This window comes from Salvelinus alpinus, chromosome 3 (assembly GCF_045679555.1).
Source record: "Salvelinus alpinus chromosome 3, SLU_Salpinus.1, whole genome shotgun sequence".
NCBI classification, from domain to species: Eukaryota; Metazoa; Chordata; class Actinopteri; order Salmoniformes; family Salmonidae; genus Salvelinus; species Salvelinus alpinus.
In genome coordinates this window covers 39211216-39239002 of record NC_092088.1, presented here as the reverse complement: position 1 = coordinate 39239002, position 27787 = coordinate 39211216, and the positions used below count along the sequence as shown (strand labels likewise).

At 41.5% G+C, this 27787-nt stretch overlaps 1 protein-coding gene across 1 annotated transcript; it reads right to left on the bottom strand.

Moving 5' to 3' along the window:
- Positions 1-1896: 1896 nt before the first annotated feature.
- On the bottom strand, positions 1897-25285 carry ikzf1 (IKAROS family zinc finger 1 (Ikaros)). Its single transcript, XM_071392728.1, is given in 9 exon segments — positions 1897-3296; positions 3857-3991; positions 4846-4971; positions 5554-5721; positions 8086-8367; positions 19733-19855; positions 20059-20112; positions 24978-25189; positions 25191-25285. Coding segments are annotated over 9 exon segments (1875 nt in total). The 5' UTR covers positions 25271-25285; the 3' UTR covers positions 1897-2601.
- Between the last annotated feature and the right edge of the window lie 2502 nt (positions 25286-27787).

The following is a 27787-nucleotide window of genomic DNA, read 5'->3' as shown; positions in this document are numbered from 1 at the left end:
ATTTGGGATTCTGGCAGGGGGAGCCTTTGTTAGCCAGATCACATTGCAGCCATCTGGACGGATGCCCCTGTCGCTGCACAGCCCTGATGAACTCATCTGCCGGGCCTCGCCTCTCTCTCCAGGCAGCTAGGCCTGGTCCTCTGAGCCCTGGCCCCAGCCTCATGTTCCACTGCCTCCTCCTCGGTGTCCTAGCTAGCTAGTTGTCCACTCTCTTGTTCTCTGTGTTTTCCTGGCAATTCACTCTTCTAGGTTATCTCTGTGTGTGACATGAAGCATTCACCCACATCTTCTCTGTGGCCTGGCAATCCTCTCTCTGGTCTTCTGTGTGTTAGCATTCACCCACTGTTCTCTGTGTGCGACAGTGGATCTTCGCTCCCTGGTTTTCTTTGTCCTGGCAGTCTGGTTCTTTGTGTGTAAGCACTCTTTTCTCTCAAGCTATCTGTGTTCTGGGGTGTATTCACTCGGGACCAAACACATCCAAACGTAAGCAAACAAAGCGGAACAGGGAGGGACCGTCCTGAATTTCTAACGGTTTGGACTAATAATTACACACTTGGTCTGGACCTCTGCTGTCCGGTGTTCAGTGTCCTGCCCTGCGGTTCTTTACCTGAATTATTTGAGCCCTACTGCTCTATTGCTAGATCTTTTAAACCATAGTGAATTGCTTAATCAACTTCTCTGTCCTTTAAGCCTTGGTGTACCACTGCTTGGTGATCATGTGGTTTCATTATATCATTACTACTTTTATATTTCAATCTCTAAACTACCCTAATATTCCTTTCTGAAAATAGCAGGTAGGTTTGGCACATATGCAAATGCTTAGTTGCCTGAATTTGATAGTGAGGACACTTAGCAAACCCATATTGGAGTTAAAAACCATGTAAAGTGTCTAATGTGCACTTTAAATACACAAAGTATTCATTTATTCATCATGAATTAAATTGGCAACAATGTTTTTACTTAAAAAATATATATAAATATTTACCAGGAATATACATGTCAATCATTCACTCAGTTTTTCCTTGACCATTAGCAGCTACATTTTGAATGACTGGCGTATTGTGGACTTAACGATTTAGGAAAGTTCGAGAAAGTGCAATTACATTTCTGTATTTCTATCAATTTATTTAGCCATTTGGTTATCATGGCAGCATGGTTTGGTAATGAAAGAATTGAGAAGGTTGTCCACTCATGTTTTGGGTCATGTACTATACTTGTAGCTTTGCCTAGGCTATATTTTTACTGAAGTTGCTGGGAAATGACTGACAACACAGCTCTTAGCTCCCTCTGTAGATGCCTACGGGATAACTTTTATTTGTATTGCTTTTAAATCTTTTAAATTATTTTTTAAAATCTTATTAACACTTTGTTCTAGCTAGCTATTTGTGTAGGTAGCTATCAAGTAAACACAATGATATAGCGCAAACACCGTTATCTATTCCATGGGATATTGTTAGATCATTTACATTAAAAGTCAAATGTATTAATGTGCCAGATGTTGCAACCTAATGATTTATGAATTGCTTTGAATAACTACTATGGATTGTCATTCAAATATCCAGGGGTAGAAATGGAATAGTGTGACACGTTGTCCATTTCCTCCAGTAGGAAAATACAGTACAACCTTCTTTTGAAGTATCCTTGAAAATATTTGAACAGGTATATAATGTAATCCCGGTGAAGCTTACTATGAAAGAATAACATATCAGTGTTATTTTTGTGTATGTAAAATATCCTTTATTGATATTTTGCAAGCATGATATATGAGTGAAAAGACTTTTTAAAAGTTTAGTCCAAATTGAGAGTAACATTTTCTTTGCCTCCGAGGTAAAAAGCTGGGACAAAACCGAATCCCATCCGTACTTGATATCAAACAAACATCTTTCAGTAAAAACACATGGTTCGGTCATTTATTCAACTCAAATTAATGTATCACATTTGATTAATGGTAGGGAATGTTTGAACTAAACGAATCAAACAGGAAACCCTAACACCAACTGTAATAAATTACCAAAAGAAACACATGCATGTGTACACGGCATAAATAATATATAAAAAGTTCATATAAAAAAAAGAGAAGTTTAAAATAAACTGTTACATTTAAGTAAAATAAGGAGCAAAATGTCCTTGGGTGGGATTCAAATAGGTTATTATAGTGACGAATAACATTGTAAAGTTATAACTTAAATGTCAAGCAATACCTTGCCATTTAAAAGACACATTTCTTGCATGATTGTATTCTTTAGAATAAAATATACAGATATTCCTGTCCAGGTAGGCTATCAGAAAACAGACATGTATTTAATGTACACAGACATCAAAGGGTAGATCAATGACTTCAAACTATACAGTATGTGACACATGATACTTACTGCTGAGGCACAATAATTTTTTAAGTTGTTTGTTCAGTTATTTGAACACCTTTTTGTTTTCTTAAAAAGCAGATCGAGGAATAGTTTATTTTTCCTCCTGAACATGTGAAATACACATTAATTAGCCTTGTTCTTCAACATGCAATTTCTTGACAATGTATAAAAATCGTGTGTGTGTGTGTTCACTACATGTGTATGTTCATGAGTAAGTGTGTGTTCAGTTGGCAACTCAGTAGCGATGCTCCCCCCGGGTCATGTGTGACGAAAACTCGTAACGGTCCTGACTGCGGTGGCCACAGAGGTTGCACTCGAAGGGGTCTCGGAAGCCATGGCAGCCCATGTGGATGGTGTACATCACATGGTCTAGGAAGAGGATGCGGCAGTGTTCACAGCGATATGCCCTCACCTGCTCCCCCTCTCCACTCAGCACCTTGAACCCCTCCGAGGCAATCTCGATACTGGCCCGCATGGCCTCGTACTGCCGCTGCTGCTCCTCCTTCCCAAGGGGCAGCACGCCATTACGTACCCCGGACGTGATGTGGTTGGTCAGGTAGATGAGGCCCGAGGCCCCGACACCTGTCCTCTCTTCATTGTTGCTCTCCGTGTCGGTGGAATCCTGGCCACTGTGGCTGGGGGAGCCGTCCTTCTCGCTGGAGGCTGACTTGGACTTCGCGAGCAACAGAAGATTTTCGGCTGCACTGTCCTTGGCTGACAGGCCGTGGCCCTCTGCAGGGGGCTTGTGGAGGGGGTACATGGAGCCCATGGCCCCCATGTCAGAGGAGGTTGGGGAGGTCTGGATGAGCGGTCGGAGTGACTCGGCACCCAGGTAGTTTATGGCACTGTTGATGGCCTGGTCGATGACATGAGGCTGCATCAGTTCTCCCGGGCCACCCTCGAAGGAGATGTCGGAGAGGCGTTTCTCACCTGAGGGTTAGAAAGAGAAAACAGATGAATACCAATGTTAGACTGCAATTCAAATTTTAAAAACTCAGTTTCCTGATATCAAACATTACAAAGACTTATGTTTAATTGTGGTTCTAGTGGTCAATTTATTGGTCACGTTTGACATATTGAAAAGTGATTCTCCTTATTTAGAATATTCCATTCTTTGCATTTTTTCTCATGGCTTATTACTTAGTTTTAGTTGTTATTTCTGACATGTTTTGTAAATATATTTTCATTGTTAATTTAAGAAAGGGTAATCTTCAGATAAATGTATAATACACCAAGGGAAAGGATCAAGTTGAAATCAATGAAAATATTCTCTTTGCTCAACTTAAATAAAGCTCAAACATTGTTATAATGATATGCAGATTCCAGGCACTGCTGAATATGCGCTGTTTTTTAAAAATAGCTTATTCTGCAGCGCAAAGGAAGCAAATCAGAATGCATCGAACTGAAATACACAATTCTGACAATTGGAACCTAAGTCCTGTGCCTTACATGTTTGTTAGTATGCGAAGGTAGAAGACTTTATCCCTTACCTACAAACTTCTGTGGCATAGTGCTCTTACGTTTGGCTACGTTATTAGCTAGTCTGTCTAGCACCAAGGCTCTCTTAGATCCCATCTGGCTTAAGTCTTCCCTCTGCTCATTCTGGTTGCTTTCTTCCTTTACTACTGGAAAGCAAGACAGAAAAGTAGGTTTCAGAATCAAAGTAGTCAAATCTGACCTGATAAAAAGTAGAATTACTGTACAACAGGATCTTTCTACAATTTGCTGAAGCATCCCTCCCTGACTGTAGATACATGGCACAATGATGAGGAGGCCTTTATTGACAGACGTGCTGCAGCTGGTATACATTGGCCTTACTGACTAAGCAAAGCAGAGTGATCAACCCTTCTCATAATTTCCTCTTCTTAACCTCTGCACTCTTGCCCCACTTCCTAAGGTTGTCAGTTCAGTAGGCTACATGTACATCCGCCCACAATGGATCTTTCCTTTGTATGAAGAGGTATTTTTATGTGAGCAAAAGCTACATTATCTTACTATATTTATTTCACTTTAAGCCATGTTCCACATTCAGAAAATTATTATAAGATTTTAGCAGAACTGTCAATACATTTTTAACAAAACATGAACTGAAAAGATTACAGGAAAAAATGACACGCTCTTATTTATGGTTCATGGATTCACAGAATGAAGTAGTAAAACTTGAAGACCTGTCCGCCATCCAAGAAAATAAGCTGCCACTTTTTTACCACATTTCCTTACTGAATAAAGTGTTTTCCCCTTTAGAATAACTGGATATGAGCACTCCAATATATTATGGAAGCCTTGCATCTGAAGAGAAACATTTATTCTGCAGATAAATGTCATTAAAATCGAGTCTGACCTGTTGAAGTATTGTTGCAATTTCAACATTGTTGGTGCATTAATGTTGCTACCAGAGAGAGTCCTGAGTGGTGACGAGTAGCCAAGTTCAAAGTAGGTCAACAGTGTGGGTGGAGGTGAGAGACTGACACCAACTAACCTGTATAGATGCTGTTCTGCAGCCCCATGCACTGGAGGTAGTTGTGACACCGCTCCTTGTGTTCCTCCAGAGAGCTACGCTGCTTGTAGCTCCGCCCACAGTAGGCACACTTGTGGGGTTTTCCAACTGCAAGAAGTGACAGCAGTGAGTATTGACAGCTTTTAATTGAGAGCAATTTTCAAGTATGTTAGATGTCCATTGTACTCTCCATATTGTGAGTGGTGTGCATGTATGTATATGTTGTATTTTGAGTTATAACAATGGCATTCTTTTTCATTCTCCAAAAGACCCAGTCCCATGTTTCATTGACATAATAAATGTAATGGTTTTATAATCATTTCTTTGCAGATGACAGATATCCCACTGGGCAAAGACGTCAATTCAACGTCTATTCCTCCTTGATTCAACTTAATTTCATTGAAATGACGTGGAAACAATGTTGATTCAACCAGTGTGTGCCCAGCGGGATGGTTCCCACTCCACACTAAGACCACAGAGTACAGGGCAGGTGTTCCCTCACAATTCCACTGGGTAAGTACCACCACATGGAAAGTTGATTAGGCCCTAAATGGGAGAAATTGGACTGAAACAGGGAGGGACTTCATGGACTACATGGTCCATTTTTTCCCCCGTTTCAAAACCTTTTCAAATGCTGTGTGCCCTAATGTCCACAGCACACTGACCACTAATCCTATCCTCCTAACTCACCAGAGTGGGTACGCAGGTGACCGCTGAGGGCGTCTCTCCTGCGACAGGCATAGTTGCACAGGTGACACTTGAAGGGCTTCTCTCCCGAGTGGAGCTTGATGTGACGTAGCAGGTTGCCTTTCTGGGTGAAGGAAGCGCCACACTGGGTGCACTGGAATGGACGCTCTCCTGAGGACAAGAAACACCCCACAGCAGGTTGTTAGGGCCAGCACACAGGAGCAGCTGCCACTCATCTACAGTATGTATCAACACTTTAAATGTCATTGGCTCATTGCAAATTAGTGTTTGCATATTTTTCGCTAACAAGCACACTTTTGTAATCTCACAAATACATGACTGCAGTGTAGGTGTCTTTGTGAGGTATGTAAATATTATCATGTAGAAAATAGGAATATTTTCAGCAAAATCTTGTTTTATGAGCTCAGACACAAAATGACAATAATGTACATTACAGTAGATTAGTATTTTATTTGTAAGAGTAGGCCTATATGAATGGAATTCTATCTTTTATATAATCGAGGGTTAATGCAAAGTGTTGACAGTGTGTGGGGAATGTATGAACGTGCTTTCTCTTTTGTCATCGTACAGTATGAGATGGACCGATTTTGTAATTTGTATCGGTTTATAAACCATTCTGAGTTTGTCATTTTGCTTTGAGCCGCAACAATGTCGGCTCGGCTCAACGAGAACAGCCTCTCTTCAGAGAATAACGGGCCAGGTATAAAGCCATTGTCTGAATTTTGCTATCTGGATGCAAGAACTAAACCATCTCCACCAATAGCACCACTGTGGATGTGGATGTGGGGTCACTGTACTACAAGACTCCCAAGCACTAGAACACAGTGAATGATGGAGGAACTCTGAGCGCAGCCCAATCAACCAGACTAGGAGGGTTTGAGAGCGGAGTGACACTCCATTCCTCCGTGCACTCCCTGGCCCTGAACCTCGGAGCCGAATGGCGCTCTGATCGAACAAGAGCCTTTCAGACTCAGGCTGCCAGTTCCGTAATGCACCAGTGCCTGGGTCAATTTGATCAGAAAATCTCTTCTTTTTTTTTTCTTCTCTTCTTCGTCTCTAAAATAAGAGCAGCCCATCACAATGCAAATTCAAGCTCATTTGAATAAAGTGAAGGAAACACTTTGTGTTGAGAGCCAGTCTTCCTGATCAGTGGTTCTGGAATAAACCAATATCTAGCCTCTCTGAGTGTTGTGGCATTCTGTGAGAAGGTTTTAATATGGCTTTTTTCTCTCAAAAGGCCCCATAAAATAAGAGTTACCAGTGAAGCAGCAAAAAGATAGAAAAAAGCAAACTCATTAAAAATGCATTTCAGGAGCAGAGACACCACAGAATATTTTCTATTTAAATAGGAGGCACTTCATTATATATTTTATTATATGTTATTTTGCATTTACATTAGTCTAGTGTTCCTTTCTTCCATTTTGGGTTTCATTAGTTTCTAAAGCTTGACAGTTAAGTGCCTTTTTGAAAAATGTTCCCCGCCACTGGTTTGGGTTCATTACAATAGAATATCAATTCTGAATTTTGAAAAACTTGTAATACTCAGATAATTGCCATTTTGTGGAGATTCCATTTAATTGCTGCAGATATCCTGTTTTTCAACTGTGATATAAGGGCATGTTTAGGGATTATATTCATCATACTTTTTCAATCTTATCACACAACAAATAGATCACGAGCCACTTCTCTCACGTGATAATTTAAAAGAACACTCAGAGAATGATAATTGTATCGTGGCTTCCTCAGTCACCCATACAGAATATAGTGTAGATACTACAAATGACAGATGACATACTTGACTATATTTCAATATTTCAGTCTAAAACATCCCTTTACAGCATTATAGACCAATATAATGACTATAGCACAGTAACTATGGGAAAATATGCCTCTGAAACTAATCCAAACCAATGAAAGCTATATATTATCCACATAAAAAACTCAACAGAATGTTTAATAACACATTATCTACTCACGTTAAGCTCTGCCATCATCAAATAGCTCCAATTGTTTAATTAATAACTTTTACAAAACAAGTATTCAACTGTTTCATTGCACCTCAATTATGGAGAAATGGCATGGTAACAGTTTGCAGCTCCTGGTGCTTATCTCATTGAATTAAACACAATCGGTGGATGCCTAGCACGTTAGCATAGCATACATACTTAGTGGTACTTAGTGGTCAAATATTCAAAAACATATTTATTGGGTGATAAGCATGTAATTACCATTTTAGATTTCCAAGTAAATGGCGGACTCTAAAATAGTGTGAAACTCCAATTACTTGTGTTGAAGCCTATAACTCATGCTCTGTAGGCAACTTTGGAACAAGACATAAGAACACAGTCTAACCCTAACAGTGCTCTGTCTACTGCTCTCAGTGTCTCAAGTAAAGATAAAGACACTGACAGAATCCATCTCCTCTTCTCTACCCCACATACACATAATCTCTCTGTAAGGCTACCAGTGAGCGTGGGTGCAAAGTAAGGGCGATGAGTATCGCGGATGGCTTACCAGTGTGGCTTCGCTTGTGCACCATCAGCACATTGGGGCCAATGCAAACTATCCCACAGATATCACACTTGAGCTTCCCGTTGGGCAGGCGGATACCCCCAGCCGAGGAGTAGGGGCCCTTGCTGTCGGGGCCGCCTGCATGGGAGCCGTTCACTTTGGCCCCCGAGGCATCGAGCACGCGCAAGTCTTCCGCACACTCCTCCTCCTCCTCGCCATTCATCATCATGTCAATGGCGAGCCCATTCTCCTCGTCACTGCGAGCCTCAACTTTAATGTTACAGGCTGGAAAAGAGGGCAGTGGGCCACTGTTTAGAATAGGAACATGTTTCTGGGGGGCTATAGCCTACCTAACTGTGTAGAAATATAAGTACATTACTATATTACTATTTGACTAGATGTAAATCTTTGACTTTCTATGGGACAATATGTGACTTTTTAGTTTAAGGGCATGTGTCTATGTCTCCCTCTACTTGACTGGTTGTTTTAGTCTATGAGGTCTATGAACACCTGTGAGAGCATGCCTCACCTCCAATTAACTTACTGATAGGAATAGTTAATTGCGGCGTGAGAGCATTTAAATCAGCACTTTCTGTGCAGCAATCCTCAATTCAACTTTATTGGATGAGTACACTAGGACAAAACTTTGAAACAAATTTGCTGAACTCATGCAGTAGGTTCTTGTGATCAGTGTTCCAGATCAAACATAACAGATGAATAATATATATTTGTTTTAAACTTTTGCTTATGAAGATGGGGAAACTATATACTGCATCTCTCATCATCACTCTTCTGTGAAAAATGACAGCAAGATAAACAGGAAACAGAGACACAGGAAGCCGTGTGAAACTAAGGATGGCAGCGGTGTCAACCAGACCAACAAACTATGATAAACGCACACACAAACACGCATGCACATACACACACACACACACACATAAAACGATAACTTAAAAACACTATCTGAACACAGACTAAAACTGATTGAATCAACGTTGTTTCCACGTCATTTCAACAACAAAAAATCAATGTTAAGATGTTGAATCAATGTGGAAAACTGATTGGATTTTTTTTTAAGTCATCAAAGTAAGAAATATTGTATTTTTTTCACCCAACTTTTAAGCTAAATCCAATGACATGGTGAAATGTTTTGTAGATTTCATGTCGAATTCACGTTAGTTGACAACTCAACCAAATGTATATCAAAACTAGACGTTGGAACTAATATCGATTTCAACTGCCCCCATAGTCACTTCATCCTGGCGCCGGGTTTGCATAACTGTTGTCATTCTTTTCAATGGCTTTGTAACCAGACTATGGCATGGAAATCATTTTAATCAACATTTATCGTCTCAATAAGCACACGTTTTAAAGGAGCGAGTGTAAAAGGAAATGTGACGACAAGTGCCTGATTAAATATTGGAGGGAGTAAACATTTGAAACCTTGCAAACCCCTCAACCTCATTTGCATTTCATGGTGGCTGATTTCCTCATGTGTCTACCTTGTTGGTACACCCAAAGAGGAACAAGTGGAAATAATGAATTATAGGAATCTATAGCGGAAAAAGGGGAAGCTTCAGAAACAAGGCCTGCCTAACCAAAATACCAAGAATTATGGAGAAGTGACAGAAAGGGAAGCACAGACAAGGAATTGTAAAACGGTGTAACTGAAACTTGAGTATTTTTGCAGGACGCTTGTTTTCACTGACACTTGGAGGGAACAAGCTTCCATAACGCATGATTCATCCAGTGAAAGCGGAAAGGCAACTGGAGTGAACACAGTGACTTTCTGTTGCTCTCAAACACAACTTCATTATCCACCTAACACCACCATCTTGGTGATACTGGATAAAATCAGCATTTGGTATACAGTACTATGTTAACTGTTCAAATAATCAAATTAAACATCACATTGGTGACAGTGGATTGACCAAAGAACAATTCATGTTAGAATTTGTTATATTATGCTAACTGCTGAAATACTGTAAGTCCAGGGCAGCATAAGGCTCCTCCCTCGCCTTACAACATTTTGGCTGTTGCCCTGTTGTCACTTTGCAATTGGACACATAGCCTACATGTCTTTCCACTGAGCAGGCGAGGTGAAGAGAACACAAACCACACGCCCATAGAATACAAAGGAAGCTAGCTAGATGAAAGCAGAAAGGCACGAAATAGAACAGAAAGAGAGAGAGAGCACCCCCAGGCAGAGAGGCAATGATAACTGTGAAGAGCATATTTTCAATAACCGCAGATGCTGAATTAAGGCCTGCATGTCTCCAAACATGTTAGGCCTACAGGTCAGGCAGAACAATAGACGTGAAGATGACTGGGTGGTTGGCTACAACATGAATACAACCATTTTCCAACTTCTACATGATTACAGTAATGAGAGAAAAATATGTTAGTACCTTCTATGGGTTTGTTGTTCGGTTAATGTAATGCATAAAACTTGTAACATATTTGGGGGCTCGTTTGGGATTTCACTTATTTATTTGCATCAAAGAAAACAAGTGATAGACAACAATACAGAAAAAATGTAATAAAACATTTAACGGTGTGCAGGTGTGGTTGGAAGCCCAAGGGCTTATATGAAAACAATGTACAATACACTAAGTACAAAAATAAGAAAGATTTTTTAAAACCGATAACAAAACCTACTAATTATGAATGTATAAATTAATTGATCAGTAGTCACACACACAAAAAATGTGCTTTGTTAAAGTGTGTGTGTGTGTGTGTGTGTGTGTGTGTGTGTGTGTGTGTGTGTGTGTGTGTGTGTGTGTGTGTGTGTGTGTGTGTGTGTGTGTGTGTGTGTGTGTGTGTGTGTGTGTGTGTGTGTGTGTGTGTGTGTGAGTTACAGTACCAGTCAAAAGTTTGGACACACCTACTCATTCAAGGGTTTTATCTTTATTTTTACTATTTTCTACATTGTAGAATAATAGTGAAGACATCAAATCTATGAGATAACACACAATGAATAATGCAGTAACCAAAAAAGAGTTAAACAAATCAAATATCTATTTGAGATTCTTCAAAGTAGCCACCCTTTGCTTTGATGAAAGCCTTGTACACTCTTGGCATTCTCTCAACCAGCTTCATGAGGTAGTCACCTGGAATGCATTTCAATTAACAGGTGTGCCTTGTGAAAAGTTAATTTGTCGAATTTCTTTCCTTCTTAATGTGTTTGAGCCAATCAGTTGTGTTGTGACAAGGTAGGGGTGTTATACAGCAGATAGCCCTATTTGGTAAATGACCAAGTCCATGTTATGGCAAGAACAGCTCAAATAAGCAAAGAGAAACAACAGCCCATCATTACTTTAAGACATGAAGGTCAGTCAATCTGGAAAATTCCAAGAACTTTGAAAGATTCTTCATGTGCAGTCGCAAAAACCATCAAGTGCTATGATGAAACTGGCTCTCATGAGGACCGCCACAGGAAAGGAAGACCGAGAGCTACCTCTGCTGCAGAAAATAAGTTCATTAGAGTTAACTGCACCTCAGATTGCAGCCCAAATAAACGCTTTTATACAGAGGTCAAGTAACAGACACATCTCAACATCAACTGTTCAGAGGAGACTGCGTGAATCAGGCCTTTATGGTCGAATTTCTGCAAAGAAACCACTACTTAAGGACACCAATAAGAAGAAGAGACTTGCTTGGGCCAAGAAACACGAGCAATGGACATTAAACTGGTGGAAATCTGTCCTTTGGTCTGATTTGAATGATTTTCGGTTCCAATCGCCGTGTCTTTTTGAGACGCAGAGTAGGTGAACGGATGATCTCCACATGTGTGGTTCCCACCGTGAAGCATGGAGGAAGAGGTGTGGGGGTGCTTTGCTGGTGATTTATTTAGAATTTGAGGCACACTTAACCAGCATGGCTACCACAGCATTATGCAGCGATATGCCATCCTGTCTGGTTTGCGCTTAGTGAGACTATAATTTGTTTTTCAACAGGACAATGACCCAAACAACACCTCCAGGCTGTGTAAGGGCCAAGAAGGAGAGGGATGGTGCTGCATCAGATGATCACCCGACCTCAACCCAATTGAGATGGCTTGGGATGAGTTGGACTGCAGAGTGTAGGAAAAGCAGCCAACAAGTGCTCAGCATATGTGGGAACTACTTCAAGACGGTTGGAAAAGCATTCCTTATGAAGCTGGTAAAGATAATGCCAAGAGTGTGCAAAGCTGTCATCAAGGCAAAGCATGGCTATTTTAAAGAATCTCAAATATAAAATATATTTGGGTTTGTTTAACACTTTTTTGGCTACTACATGATTTCATATGTGTTATTTCATAGTTTTGATGTCTTCACTATTATTTTACAATGTAGAAAATAGTATAATAAAGAAAAACCCTTGAATGAAAAACCCCAGGTGTGTCCTGGATACAGCCCTTAGCCGTGGTATATTGACCATATACCACAAACTCTGAGGTGGCTTATTGCTATTATTAACTGGTTACCATTGTAAATAGAACACTAAACAAGAATTTTTGCATCATCCCGTGTCATATTGTCTGATATACACACAGCTGAAATGCTATTTCAGCCAATCAGCATCGAGAACACAAACTACCAGGTTTATAATTATTGTTAATTTGACATAAATGTCTGGCGTTGACAGAGGCAGATTTAGAGATTAATTGTAGTTGTTTTATTGCTCTCATTGTTTGTCCTTCTCTGTGTGATTTGACACTTGCTTCCCAAAACAAGTAAATCAGGATGTGTGACTGTGTGACAAACATGAGATAAAGTAAAAACCCTTTAATTTTTTTACAAGGCATGTCAGTTAAGAACAAATTCTTATTTTCAATGATGGCCTACACCATCCAAACCCAGACGACGCTGGACCAATTGTATGCCATCCTATTGGACTCCCAATCACTGCCAATTGTGATACAGCCTGGATTTGAACCAGGGTGTCTGTAGTGACGCCTCTAGCACTGAAATGTAGTGCCTTTGGCCGCTGCGCCACTCGGGAGCTTCTTCCCATCCCCAATTTTGTCGCAATTTCCCCATACTGTATATCTCTGAGAAGCTGCACCACAGCAGTAGTAGTTCCCTCTGCCTTGCTAGGTTCAGTGCTGTCTACCTCAGCTATGTAAAAGTGAGTAAGAGAGGGGCCAGAGCGACAACATGAGGGTTGGTGTAGAGCACTGAAGCTCAGGTATCTTTCCAGAGACTTTCCATGACAAAACCCTGGGCTTATTCACTTTACTTGGAAGTTAAAGAACTAGACATGTGACTAACAGAAATGGAATAATGTCGCTGAACAAAGGGGTGGTCAAAATCAAAAGTAACAGTCAATATCTGGTGTGGCCACCAGCTGCATTAAGTACTGCAGTGCATCTCCTCCTCATGGACTGCACCAGATTTGCCAGTTCTTGCTGTGAGATGTTACCCCACTCTTCCACCAAGGCACCTGCAAGTTCCCGGACATTTCTGGGGAGAATGGCCCTAGCCCTCACCCTCCGATCCAACAGGTCCCAGACGTGCTCAATGGGATTGAGATCCGGGCTCTTCGCGGGCCATGGCAGAACCCTGACATTCCTGTCTTGCAGGAAATCATGCACAGAAGGAGCAGTATGGCTGGTGGCATTGTCATGCAGGAGGGTCATGTCAGGATGAGCCTGCAGGAAGGGTACCACATGAGGGAGGAGGATGTCTTCCCTGTAATGCACAACGTTGAGATTGCCAATGACAACAAGCTCAGTCCGATGATGTTGTGACACACCGCTGCAGACCATGACGGACCCTCCACCTCCAAATCGATCTTGCTCTATAGTACAGGCCTCGGTGTAATGCTCATTCCTTCGACAATAAGCTCGAATCCGACTATCACCCCTGGTGAGACAAAACCGCAACTTGTCAGTGAAGGGCATTTTTTGCCAGTCCTGTCTGGTCCAGCGACCCATTTGTGCCCATAGGCAACGTTGTTGCCGGTGATGTCTGGTGAGGACCTGCCTTACAACAGGCCTACAAGCCCTCAGTCCAGCCTTTCTCAGCCTATTGCGGACAGTCTGAGCACTGATGGAGGGATTGTGCGTCCGGGTGTGCGTCCGGGTGTAACTCGGGCAGTTGTTGTTGCCATCCTGTACCTGTCCCGCAGGTGTGATGTTCGGATGTACCGATCCTGTGCAGGTGTTGTTACACGTGGTCTTCCACTGCGAGGACGATCAGCTGTCAGTCCTGTCTCCCTGTAGCGCTGTCTTAGGCGTCTCACAGTACAGACATTGCAATGTATTGCCTTAGCCACATATGCAGTCCTCATGCCTCCTTGCAGCATGCCTAAGGCACATTCACGCAGATGAGAAGGATCCCCGGGCATCTTTCTTTTGATGTTTTTCAGAGTCAGTAGAAAGGCCTCTTTAGTGTCCTAAGTTTTCATAACTGTGACCTTAATTGCCTGCCGTCTGTAAGCTGTTAGTGTCTTAACGACCATTCCACAGGTGCATGTTCATGAATTGTTTATGGTTCATTGAACAAGCATGGGAAACAGTGTTTAAACCCTTTACAATGAAGATCTGTGAAGTTATTTGGATTTTTACAAATTATCTTTGAAAGACAGGGTCCTGAAAGGAGACGTTTCTTTTTTTGCTGAGTTTACTTAGTAACAGCTCCAGCTTCATTGATTTGATACATTGGTATAAAAGAGACGCTACATTTCTAAATTCACAAGCTATACTGAACAAAAATATAAATTCAAAGTGTTGGTCCCATGTTTCATGAGCTGAAATAAAAAATCCCAGACATTTTCCATACGCACAAAAAGCGTATTTCTCTCAATTGTTGTGCACAAATTTGTTTACATCCCTCTTTCTCCTTTGGCAAGATAGTCCATCCACCTGACAGGTGTGGCATATCAATAAGCTGATTAAACAGCATGATCATTACACAGGTGCACCTTGTGTTGGGGACAATAAAAACATTTTGTCACACAACACAATGCCACAGATGTCTCAAGTTTTGAGGGATCATGCAATTGGCATGCTGACTGCAGGAATGTCCACCAGAGCTGTTGCCAGATAATTAACGGTAGAAATTAACATTCAAACTGCCTCCAATGTTGTTTTAGAGAATTTGGCAGTATGTCCAACCGGCCTCACAGCCACAGACCATGTGTGACCACGCCAGCCCAGGACCTCCACATCCGGCTTCTTCACCTACGAGATCGTCTGAGTGGGGGGGGAGGGGGGAGTGCTGAGGACTATGTGTCTGTAATAAAGCACTTTTGTGGAGAAAAACTAAATCTGATCGGCTGGGCCTGGCTCCCCATTGGGTGGGCCTATGCCCTCCCAGGCCCATGGCTTCACCCCTGCCCAGTCATATGAAATCTATAGATGAGGGCCTAATGAATTTATTGCAATTGACTGATTTCCTTTTATGAACTGTAACTCAGTAAAATCAATTTTTGTTCAGTATAAAAAAAGAATACACAGGAAACACAGGTAACTGATAACAAGCCATTGGTGTTGGCTTAGATATCTAGTGTGGAAGTAGAAATAGCCTGTTGGAGGTTCCTGTAACCTTCTTTTCTCACTGCCTGATGAAAATAGGCCAGTGTGTGCTTGCTTCACTGTGGAACCAACCACATGTGTGTAAAACCACCGAAATGCCACACTGAACATGACTCCTATGAGTGTGTCAGTGTTGATTAGGAGCACCAAAAACAAAGTGTACTTTTCTACTAGCCTTGAATTTTCGAGCACTCAAAAGCTTAGCACTCGGAGATGAAATTAACACGGTTGTCGTGAAGACTTAATAACTCTAATGATTCATAGCGAAAGAGAAATTGTGTCACCAGAAAGACCTACTGTGACATGTCATTTTACTGTCTGTGTGACTGTAATGACCAAATATATATTTTAACAATTTAATTCAATAAGGCAACTTGTAAAGCATACTTGTGAGATGATATGTCTTGTACTCCCCACACAAGGGGAATACTTGTTGCGCTTGTTGAATTGTATGGTGAGGCAATGTAGGATGAACCTAGAGACGCTTTGTAGGACGAACCTATGCTAGCTTTGGAAAGTGAATGGAAAACTGCAAAAAGCAACCTGGCTTTGAGGTCTTGAGCTTCCGTTATACTTTCAGCCTCCCTGTCTCAGTTACACTGTGTGCGATCTGCACTTCAGGCCCATAGCCTTTGTACCACATGATCCTGACAGATAATAATAACTCCCTGATGCATTTGGGGTTTATCAGCGAGCCAACGATGCACTGCATAGATATAACAGTCACTTCCTCTCACACTGGTGATTAGATCTTCAGGGAGTGCAGAGCAACACATACACACACACACACGTACACTCACTCACACTCAAAGACCGACACATACAACAAACACACACACTATTGTCTATGTTTAGTCTGACCTCTCTCCTGATTCAGGACCTCTTCAAAATACTGTAAGACCAGAGATAGAGATGAAGAATCATTCAACCCGTCCTTAAAAAACAAACTCAACAAAGAACACAACACAGTAACTTTTGTCACTGATGACCTCTCATGACCTCTCAGTGAATTTACAAAAACATGTTGAAAGTACTATGGAATAATGTCTGTAACGAGATTCCCAAATTGATCAACAAATATCATTCAATTCACTTAGGAAACGCACGTAAAAATTCGAAACTGTCTGACTGTGATCTCTAAGTCATAGTCCCCATTGTGCATCAGTGAAGATTTGAGTCATTTGAGCTGTTTTTCCTAATATGTAAAATCTGGCAAGTGAAATGACTAATCATAGGCTCAGCCACAAAGACAGTCATATGGAGAAAGCCATGGCTGACTAGGGCGAACCACAGCAGCATAGGCCTGTGTTTCCCATGGCCTACTCTTCTATCTCTAGCTCAACTGCACACTTGCACAGAGCCCCCCCCCCCCAAAAAGGAGCATTTATGACCAAAATATCAGGAAGTAGTTGGTGGATCATGAATAAACCTTGGAATCTCAGCTGCTGGACGTGAAAGCCTCATCATGTCTTATGATGATTGCTCCGCGACAAATGCTGACAGACGTGTTCACATCAACTAAGTGAATCTTGATAAAGATACATGTGTACCTCATGATAGGTAAGGCAGTTACAATAAATTCCTGGTGCATGACGATGGGTATCCTTGTCATAAACTATGACATGCTGGCAAGGGCTGGAGTTCCCTATGCGTGCAGCTGAGTTAAAAGCTTGACAGTTGAAGTGAAAGCGTGTGTGTGTTTGCAGGTGCGTTAGCAGTGCGGTGGTGCGATGCGCTGGGATGTGCCGTGCTGAACTCTGAACTTGACTCTGCTCCTGAAGTCTTTATCTCCTGGAGTGTTGAAACTGACTGACGGCAAGTTCTTCTCAGGAAACTCTTGCACACCCTATTTCAGTTTCCTCTGCTGTGACATGTTGTTTGTCATGCGCCGCCTCCAAAGTGCAATGGTACACTACACCACACATCTATCTGGAGCTAATACAGAAGGAACACCATTCTAATTTTACACCACAATTTATAGTAACACTTACTGTGTATTGTCGTTATCACAATGGATCACCGACACATCCCACAAAGATACCGTAGCTGTTGGTTGCATGAGCTACTGTACTTTTGGCATAGAATATGATATGGTTCACCTTGCATGCAGGTAGGGCAGCACTAGGGGTGCTTTCCACAAATGTTCTCATGAAGCAACAATTCAAATTCCAAAACTCCATGTGGTAAATGCTGCCTGGTGTCCCCTGACATCCCAGTCATGTCCCGAGTTGAAATAAACGTGTACATCAACTAATGTTAATATTATGTCCATGATATTCCCTGGCTTAATTTAGTAACATCCTCATATCAAGGGCACATTAGCCATTCCTTAAGGTTTTGCACATCATGAGACGGATCGGAGAAATGTGCAACCTTTCCTGCCAATGACCTAAATGCATCGGTAACTTTTAGATTGCACGTTCAAAAGAACTATGTTTGGTTAAGTGCCAGATTGCAAGTAATGAGTGGATCTAAGGGATTGTTGTTACATGTGGCAACCGCTTGTTGGGATGCCATTACGACATGTTATGTTACTTACAAAATAATTATGTTACTAAGAAATGTGTTTTTATGATATGTGCAGTGAGCTCCAAAAGTGTTGGGACAGTGACAATGTTGTTGTTGTTTTGGCTCTGTACTTCAGCACGTTGGATTTGAAATTATACAATGACTACGAGGTTAAAGTGCCGATTTTTTGTAGAGTCTGTCAGCTTTATTTTGGGGGTATTTTAATCCATATTAGGTGGACTGTTTAGAAATTACAGCACATTTTGTACATAGTCCCCATTTTAAGAGACCTAAAAGTATTGGGACATATTCACTTATGCTGAGTGTACAAAACATTAAGAACTCATTCCTAATATTGAGTTGCACCCCCTTTTGCCCTCAGAACAGCTTCAATTTGTCGGGGCATGGACTCTACAAGGTGTCAAGACAATTCCACAGGAATGCTGGCCCATGTTGACGCCAATGCTTCCCACAGTTGTGTCATGTTGGCTGGATGTCCTTTGTGTAGTGGACCATTCTTGATACACAAGTGAAACTGTTGAGCGCAAAAAACCCAGCAGTGTTGCAGTTCTTGACACACTCAAACCGGTGCGCCTGGCACCTACTACCATACCCTGTTCAAAGGGACTTAAATCTTTTGTCTTGCCCATTCACCCTCTGAATAGCACACATACACAATCCATATCTCAATTGTCTCAAGGCATAAAAATATTTTTTTGACCTGTCTCATCCCCTTCATCTACACTGATTTAAGGTGGATTTAACAAGTGACATAAGGGATCATAGGTTTTACGAGGATTCACCTGGTCAGTCTGTCATGGCAAGAGTGAGAACGTTACAGAGGCATAAATATCATACCCCCCCCCCCAAAAAAATGCTAACCTCCCCTGTTATTGTAATGGTGAGAGGTTAGCATTTGGGGGGGGGGGGGGTATAATATTTACGCCTCTGTAATTTTCTTACTTTTCATTATTCACGATTCATTCAGGAGTATCCGTAATCATGGTAGCATCCACATGAATGTAGAAGTGTTTAGAAACATATTTATACTTATTTACAATAAAAGTTATTCCAAAATGACACAAAACATTATTTACCATTCATTTCTATTGGGCACAAAATTATCTGAAACACAACCCAAACAAAACAGCAAATGCATCCAACAAATGTATAGAGTCAAAGCTTGATGTAGTCATTGCGTTCTAGGAATATGGGACCAAATACTAAACTTTTGACTACTTTAATACACATATAAGTGAATTTGTCCCAATACCTTTGGTGCCCTAAAAGGGGAGGACTATGTACAAAAAGTGCTGACATTTATTTTAAGTGTAGGCGGGTGTAACAAACACATGTATTGTTAATTATTCATGTATTCGTCATGTATTTCCACATCATTTTAAAAATCATCATTATTTTCATTATTATTAGCAACAACTTTTACTACTTTTGTCCTGAGGGTTTACATATTTCTGAAGGTGCTCTGGAAACGGCTAGGTTTTGAGGTACACAGGTAAAGGCTTGATGGATATACTGGTCTAGGTGTAGCAACTTAACTGGTTTATAGGCCTACTGATGTAGGAGTGGTGAAGCACGGTGAAACTCATGTGATCTGTCACTCACCCATGCCTTCTTTGTCACCCCTGTTGTTGTGTTGCAGATTGGAGCTAGCAGACAGGTCCTCTGGGATGGGCATGGCCTCGTCGTTCTCCTCAGACACATCATTGGGAGGGGGGCTGTCCCTGCCTACATGGGGAAACGCCAGCAAACCCATTAGTCACCAGAACATGGTTCATTATTGCTCATAAGATAGAACCAGAATGATCTATAATCCATTACATGTGGTATGACTGTGCCACTCAGCTTGGGCTCTGTGCAACTCACGCTGTGCTTCTCTGTTCTACCAGACATGCTCCTACAGTACCAGTTCTGAAAACAGAAGCTCTTACCTGGCATCTGAGACATCTCCTGTGCCTCCTCCGTCTCCATTCGGTGCAGGTACTCTAATGGGATAGAGAGACACAGAGATGTAGATGTGTTTAAATGTAATCAACGGCTCCGCAGGGCTGAAAAAACACAACATTATAAAAAGCCACAGCTGACTAAAGGGGTGACCTCTCTCTGTACAACTCCGTCACCCCGGCAAGATCACTCTTGTCACACCGAAAGACACACCACTGTCCCCCACATTACATTACAAAGAATTACAGACATTTTCATTACAAGTCTGACAGAGAGGGCGGGCTGGGAGAGTGGCTTGGCCCCGCATGATGGGCTATGGTGATAGGGGTGCTGGGAAGGGGCTTTCAGACCACATTTGTTATTTATTGTTAATTTCCTGCTACGTAATCATCCACAAATGCAAACTGACTGCCGCAAAATTAAGCAGAAAATTAACTGGCCCTAGGTCACTGAGGATGCGGCTGTTTGCCCGTGCCAAGCTTATCGTCGCTCGTGTTCGCTCTAATTTACTGAGCATGCATCGCTGAGCGCGCCACTACCCGAGCACAGACATGTGCGAGAGGAGCCACAATCAGAAACAAAGAGAGAGGAGAGGATGAAAGAGAGAGAGAGGAAGAGGGAGACAGACAGTCCGAGAGAGATGCAGAGCGGGACCCGGAAAGAGAGAGCGAGACAGAGAAAGATAGAGAGGGGGACGATACAGAGATAGAGAGGGGAGGGAACCAAGACAGACAGGGAGTGTGCCAGAGAGCGAAAGTGGAGAGAGAGAACCAGGGACAGAGAGATCGATAGAGGAAGGCCGAGGGGCCCCGAAGTAAGTTTCTCTCGCACAAGAGGAGGCAGTTTAGTGAAGAAGAGCACATCCCCTGGCCAGAGCCTGCTGCATATCTGAGGAGTCACCAGTGCGCGTGGCCCCATTAATAATGCATCCCCCTCAAGCCTGCAGCAGATGGGCACAACAGCCTCAGCCTCGGCACCGCCACTTCAAGAAGGCCCTTGGTGGAGCCGCTTGCCCGGCCCAGCCAGCCACACAGGGAGAAGTGAAGCTCCCTAAAATAGCGAAGCAAGCCCAAGGGAGAAGGGGAACCTAGGCCTTCCTGTTTTACTGACAGATGGCTCCACACATTTGGAACAAATAGTGGGAAGCCACCAAGCAGCCCCCGCCGCTGTCGCAACGCACAATGTTCAGCGGACAGGCGAGTCGAGGCTGAGGTTCCACAACCCACAGACACCCAGGACCCACGTGGGGGAGGTGGTGGGGGGGTTGCCGAGGGGGTGGGAAGGGCAGAGGTCATTAGTGCAGGAGATGTGGCGCAGAAAGCGCAGTGGGTGTTGCGTGCTGGTGTGTGTCGATATAAGACTAGGAGGCCATGCCTGCGTCATCATTCTTTAGCATCTGGAGTTTGGAGGTCGAGAGGGGGTGGTATTCTCATGTGCCCTTTTTTTCTGGGCAGATGGTGCGAAGGGAAATACTGATGGTGTTGGTGGGGGACTTTGACAGAAGTGAGAAATGCATTCCCATGTTAAACCACAAGCGAGTTGTGTAGGCATGTGGAGAGCAAGGTGCATGAGAACATTCAGGAAGTTGTATTTTCACCCGAAGTGACACTGTTCTTACTTTTAGTATGCTGATGCTAGATTCAAGTCATTTTTTGGGGGACGGGGAGCATTTTTCACACCATACTTTTATTCCCTGTCTAAGGCTCACGGTAACGTTTCATTTTAAACCACAGGCGTTTGTGAAAAAAGATAATTAGTTGAATTTCTTGCTGTAATGTTTTTTTCCCTTGTTGATGATTCTCAATATATTGTATATTTTGTGGATGGCTTCATTCAGACAATATTCCAGAATGACACCACCTTCTAAAGTCCAGTATGACAAAACAAGGCCCTAACGGCAACAGCTGCTTTCTGAAAGTGCCTCATAAAGGGCAGGAAGAGTCATGGCAGTGGGTTTGAGTGCACTAACTAAGGGGAGGAGAGACAGGAAGAGGGCTGTGGGTGCACAACACCCTCAGTCCTAACTCAAGGGATTGTGTGTGTGTGTGTGTGTGTGTGTGTGTGTGTGTGTGTGTGTGTGTGTGTGTGTGTGTGTGTGTGTGTGTGTGTGTGTGTGTGTGTGTGTGTGTGTGTGTGTGTGTGTGTGTGTGTGTGTGTGTGTGTGTGTGTGTGTGTGTGTGGATGGATGGGTGGATGGGGGGTGGATGGATGGATGGATGGATGGATGGAGGGGTGGGGTGGAGGGGCTGTGCAGAGCAGGGTGCGAACACATGAAAGGGAGCAGGGTGGAGACTGAAACAGCCAAACCGTTAAACAGCCAAAGTGGACTACACCAGCACACTTTGGATAATGGGAGGAAGTAAAAACGGACAGACAGGGTTTTAGAACATAAACTATAATCTAGCAACTCATATTCATCCTTAAATGTTGGAATATCAACAAAAAACATATGCAAATAACATGGGGGTTAAAACGAATGAATAAAACAGTCATATATGAAAATCAATACAATCTAGGTGGTGGTATAGAACATCAGGCTAAGTTTTTCATACGTTTTTGTTGTTGGTGAAAATTAAAACAAGAAATGTATCATATCAAGTATTCTTACAGAAATGTTTTTGTTCCCAAACTATTATTAGTATATGCTGCTTCTGTGAGAAGTGTGATTCAAAACTGTACTTGAAAATACTAATTTGTTTCTCCAGAAAATTCCTTTTGACATATGGCATACAAAAACCAATCATTCATTTGGACAAGAAATTAAGAACAGTGGCTTTTGTGGCATTTTTTTCCTAAAATACAACGTTATCAGTTTGATTAATATATTTTGATACTGAGATTTAAAAAATTGATATGACATTTTGTGTACTGAGTCCCACCTCATCCATTGCGGTGTTAAATAAAACAATATTTGTGCCATAACTCGCTCATGCCTTACCAGCGACCCACCTGTGGTTCCAAACCCACAATTTGGGGAACCATGCCCTACTACACTATACCACGTAATATAATGAACAGTCAAAACAGTAATCTTTTAACATTTTAGAGCGATTTCTCATTGGCAATTAAGGAAATGTGTCTCCATGAATTGAAAGATGATAATCTTTACTGAGCAGATGTTTGGGCACCTATTGTAAGGGTTAGAATGGCTACATTACAGGAGCGAAAGGAGTTTCCTTATAGGGTCTTCAATTGCATCTGACACACTTCATTACACTAGTATTCAGTGACGATCATTTTAATAACTGTCTTTCTTTCGCTTACCCCTTCCTCAGTCTGCTAGTAATACGGAAGTGGATGTGTCCACAAGCATGTGTTTGCCGCATTTCAACCCTCCTCAATCCGAAGAAGCAGATACATAAAATGTCCTAATTGTGCTATGGGGTGGGGTGCAAGTCATTGCTTGATTTACTAATAGTCATTTCAATATACTAAATTGATTTCATATGAGGGCAAGTACATTTGACTAGTTGTTGTGTTTTTCATTTTGGATTCGTTTTTAAAGTCAACTTTGAAAAAGTATGTAGGCTACTACCATCAAATTGAAATGCAAGTGTTTAGCTGCCCGAAAAAAAGTGAGTACTTTTTAAGAACACCTGCTCTTTCCATGACAGACTGACAAGGTCAATCCAAATGAAAGCGTCAGTCAGTTTTTGCCCAGTGGGAGGCTATGTTAACAAAATGGATAATATTGTTATCAACACATTAAATCAAGTTAAAACCATATCCACATTGCTTTTGATGCTTTGTGAGTACAAAATGGACAATGCAGCAATGATATACCTTATTATTTTTAACCAAATTAATTAGACTTGAGTTGGATTTTACATTGTTTATTTATATCGTTCTACGTTATAGGAATATAATAACCTACGAGTTAAGGTTTGTAGAATTATATGTCCCAGTGCACAGAAGTGTGAGAAGTTTTGTGGACTTGTTTCCCCAATTTTTCTCTCAAAATGAATCTTCCATTGGTGTTTTTGTTGAATGTCAGTTTCACAACATGTTAACCGTTACTTGAGTCCTGCCCACCAATACTATCAACACACATGTTATATTCGGCTCAGACGAACCAATGATTGCGAACGTCTTGGGCACCTTGAAACAGAATTTCGAAGTGTGTGTGTGTCTTTTTCATGTAACTTTGAGAAAGCAGAGAAACATATGACGTGTTTTATACTGTAGGCTACGTAGTTAGTTATAGCTAATTAGTTTCCGCGGTTTCATTGAGGAGTGTTAATATAATGTTTATGCGTTTATTTTAACTCAGGCCTACTTCGTTTGATTTGTCATAATATGAAGTGGATTTATGAAATAAGAACTCCAGCTTGAATGACATGAAGTAAAATAGTTATAATTAGATATTCATTCTGGATGCGCACAGTTGCAACAGGTGGTGATCTGGTACGAAAAGTGAAAGGAGTCTATGTAAAACTTGCAAACCACAAAAACGTATTTTTGTTTTAATATGAACCATAATTATTTTAGGCTTAATCGTCAATGGCAAGAAGTATATCCTAATGCTTCTATATGGTCAAGATAATTGTGAGCAATTCCTGCAATCTCCAAAAAGGAGTATGGGAAAAGAGGAACATTTTCCATTATTCCATTATTTTCCTAGGTGCGTTTGATATTAACTACAATGCTGATCAAAATTGTATAACATTCATTAAACATGACAATTGCCCTTGACTTTTTGGTCAAATCCGTTACATGCGCCACTATACAAATACTCGCATCACAGGATTTCAGACGCTCGCGCACCTGCACCAGACTTCAGGACAATGTTTTCCAATCCGCTACATAGTTCATTTTTTAAGAGTAAGGCCCTTTCTTACTATTTAGAAATACGAATAAGCGCTTTAAATTAGTTCGAAGTGAACAAGCATCGTGAAAGTTACTCTACCTGCTATTCCTTGAGTTTGCAATATGAAGTTCTTCCAACTCTCCCCCGCTCCATGTGCAGAAGTTCGAAGCGCCGCGGCAGCCCCATGGAACTCTGCCCTCGGTCCCTCCCCTCTCCACTGTACTTCCTCTTTCCAGCCTAACATTTCAATGTTTCTGTGCTCGACTGAGGCATTTTGCTTGCTTTTATCCAGAGGTCGAGTCTGCTTGGGGAGTGGAGGCAGCAGCCCTTGGCACTTGCTTTGTATCGTGCCAATAAAAGCTGACACCCAGTAGACCATTACTGGCAGCCATGCATGAGATGGGATGAGGCGCACAGGAGACTGGACGGTTCATTGTTTATTTATTTATTTCGTAGAGAAGGATGGGGACTCCTCACTTGCATATGGGCAGCTCCCCTTCGGTCACCTGTTCTGGCATCCTATAAGAGTCACAGCGCAATTAAAACTACACCTGTGTTGGTTTCAAATTATGTTTAATTAAACAAATATTGTGACAGGTACACCACAACCATTGTGGAAGGTTGCATCTTTCCATGTGCTTTTGTAACAACAAATGAATATGATCTCATATGCTCCCCTACACTTTCATACCATTCGAACACATTTCATTATTGAATCATGAATAATTCAGTGACATTATAGAAATGTAGGCTAGTAGGCCTGTGCGCTTAATCATCCAAGGTTTTCCATTGTTATCCCATCTTTCCAGTAGGACAGAGACCTTTGAGGTGGCAGTGGTTTGCTGAAAAACGAGAAAAACAGATACGTCTCTAGATCAGGTGATGCTAACTGAGGATAATGCTCTGGTCTAGAAGTCTCATTTTAAATAATTTATTCCAAGCAGCTCTGCGATTGAAAAAAATGTGAAAGAGAAGTCAAATGTATTAAACACCTAATTACACTTTAAAGGGACTCCTAAAGACAAGCAACCAATTGACTCATTGCTACTGTCTCATTGATACTGTATATATACTGATTTGTATCAGCTGCTTCCTTGTTTAGGAGTACCTCAGCATGTCCCCCCATTGGCAGACTGGGCAGTGTGGATGGATTGCACGAAGAAGTGCTACCTCTCTTCGCCAAACCCCCCACCTTTTTACTCATGTCACTACTATATAATTGCATTTTTGTTTAGTGCACTGAATTAAAGTTCTGCCAACATAGTAGCAGCATTTTAGCCAACATATTTTAGGGCACATTAACTTTCGTTTTTTTTTCTTCAGAAAAATCATAGTAGTTTGTAAATGCATATTTAAAAAACGAACTTGTTAAGGATATTGGTCTATTACAGTATTGCATGCACAAATGGGATATTGCCTCAAATTATTCAAAGCGATATAATTTGTGGATTAATATTTATAGAAATAGTCAATAAATAATGAGTAATATACCTCTTATTTTTTTCAAACAAATCGGCTCATTTCTCTGCCATGTTTAGTCATTATACCTTAAATGAAGTTTCTGGTACAGTGAATCTTTGCTGCAATATACTATGAGAAAAGTGACTGTTTCTCCCATTATCCCATTCTTTTCTAACCTTTCTGAGTGGTGTTATCTGTGGAGATGCTGCATGTTCTAGATAGCTAAATCCCCTAACTGTACACAGTGGACGGCAGCCCTTATCTCAAAAGTAGCACAACATTCACAGGCAGTTGGGGCTGGTCATGGCGCAAAAGAGGAACTTTTTGCAGGAGTGTGTTTTTGGTCTGTTGTTTCCACATGCTGCTATGGATTACAACAGTCTCCAAAGAGTTATTTTGATTCAGTCTCTATGAAGGCTAAGGTACCTTTTAGCTACAGTACAGGTCCGGTAAGGAACATACCGTGAGTGCGAGGCCAATAGAAAGAGTTGTGTCATAGCAGAATTAAGGGCCCTGTAGCCCAACTCCTGACCAGAGGCCAGACAGAGGGAATCTCGGAGCAGAAGCTGAATCAGCACAATGCACATTCCAATCATGACCAGCAGAGGAGCATGGTTTTCCCAGCTGTAGAGATAGCACCCTATTCCGGTGACACAGCAGATCTTCTCGCGTGTGGGGCCACACCAGGACACGGGGACACAGTCTAGTTTAAAGAGAGGTTTAATCCATCAGGTTTACAGTACTTATATTTCTCTCAGCAGGTGGCACAGTTTTGTTTCCTGAGCACTACTTTTGAAACTTTTAGTGACATTAATAACGTGTACAGGTATAATGGGTTATGATGAGGTTATAATGCATTGTAAGACTTATAGTGAGCTTGGGTATGTCTTGATATCATCTTATATTGATACTGAGTGGATAAAAGCCCTTAGTTAAAAATGTCCTACGTTGAGAGACATAACATTTTATATTTATAAGCCTTATTATAAGACATGATACATAATCATATATGCTTATAACAAGTTATGAAGCATTATACTGGCAGGCTTTAAGTGTTACCAAATGATCCATCGCAATGTTTTATTTCACACAGTGGCTTTCATAAACATACAGTAATGACTTGTTATGGAATGATCATCATATAGACCAGACCACGTACACCAAACACAAACACAAACACAGACCAATGAACAAAATATCCAACCTGTTTCTTATTTCATGGATCTTTAAGCAGTATTCACAGCTTCAAATCTGGAAGCACGAACAGCATGTAGCCCTTAATTGGTTTCAACACCTTTATAAGTCAAAGACGTTCAAGACCGGTAATCACGTTAAATAGTCAAATTTATCTAAAAAGTCAATTGGAAAATGAAAAACACTTCTTTTGGAATGTATTATGCTGTGGAATGTCAGAGTAAATTAAATTCCCCTCTGCACACTAAAGCATC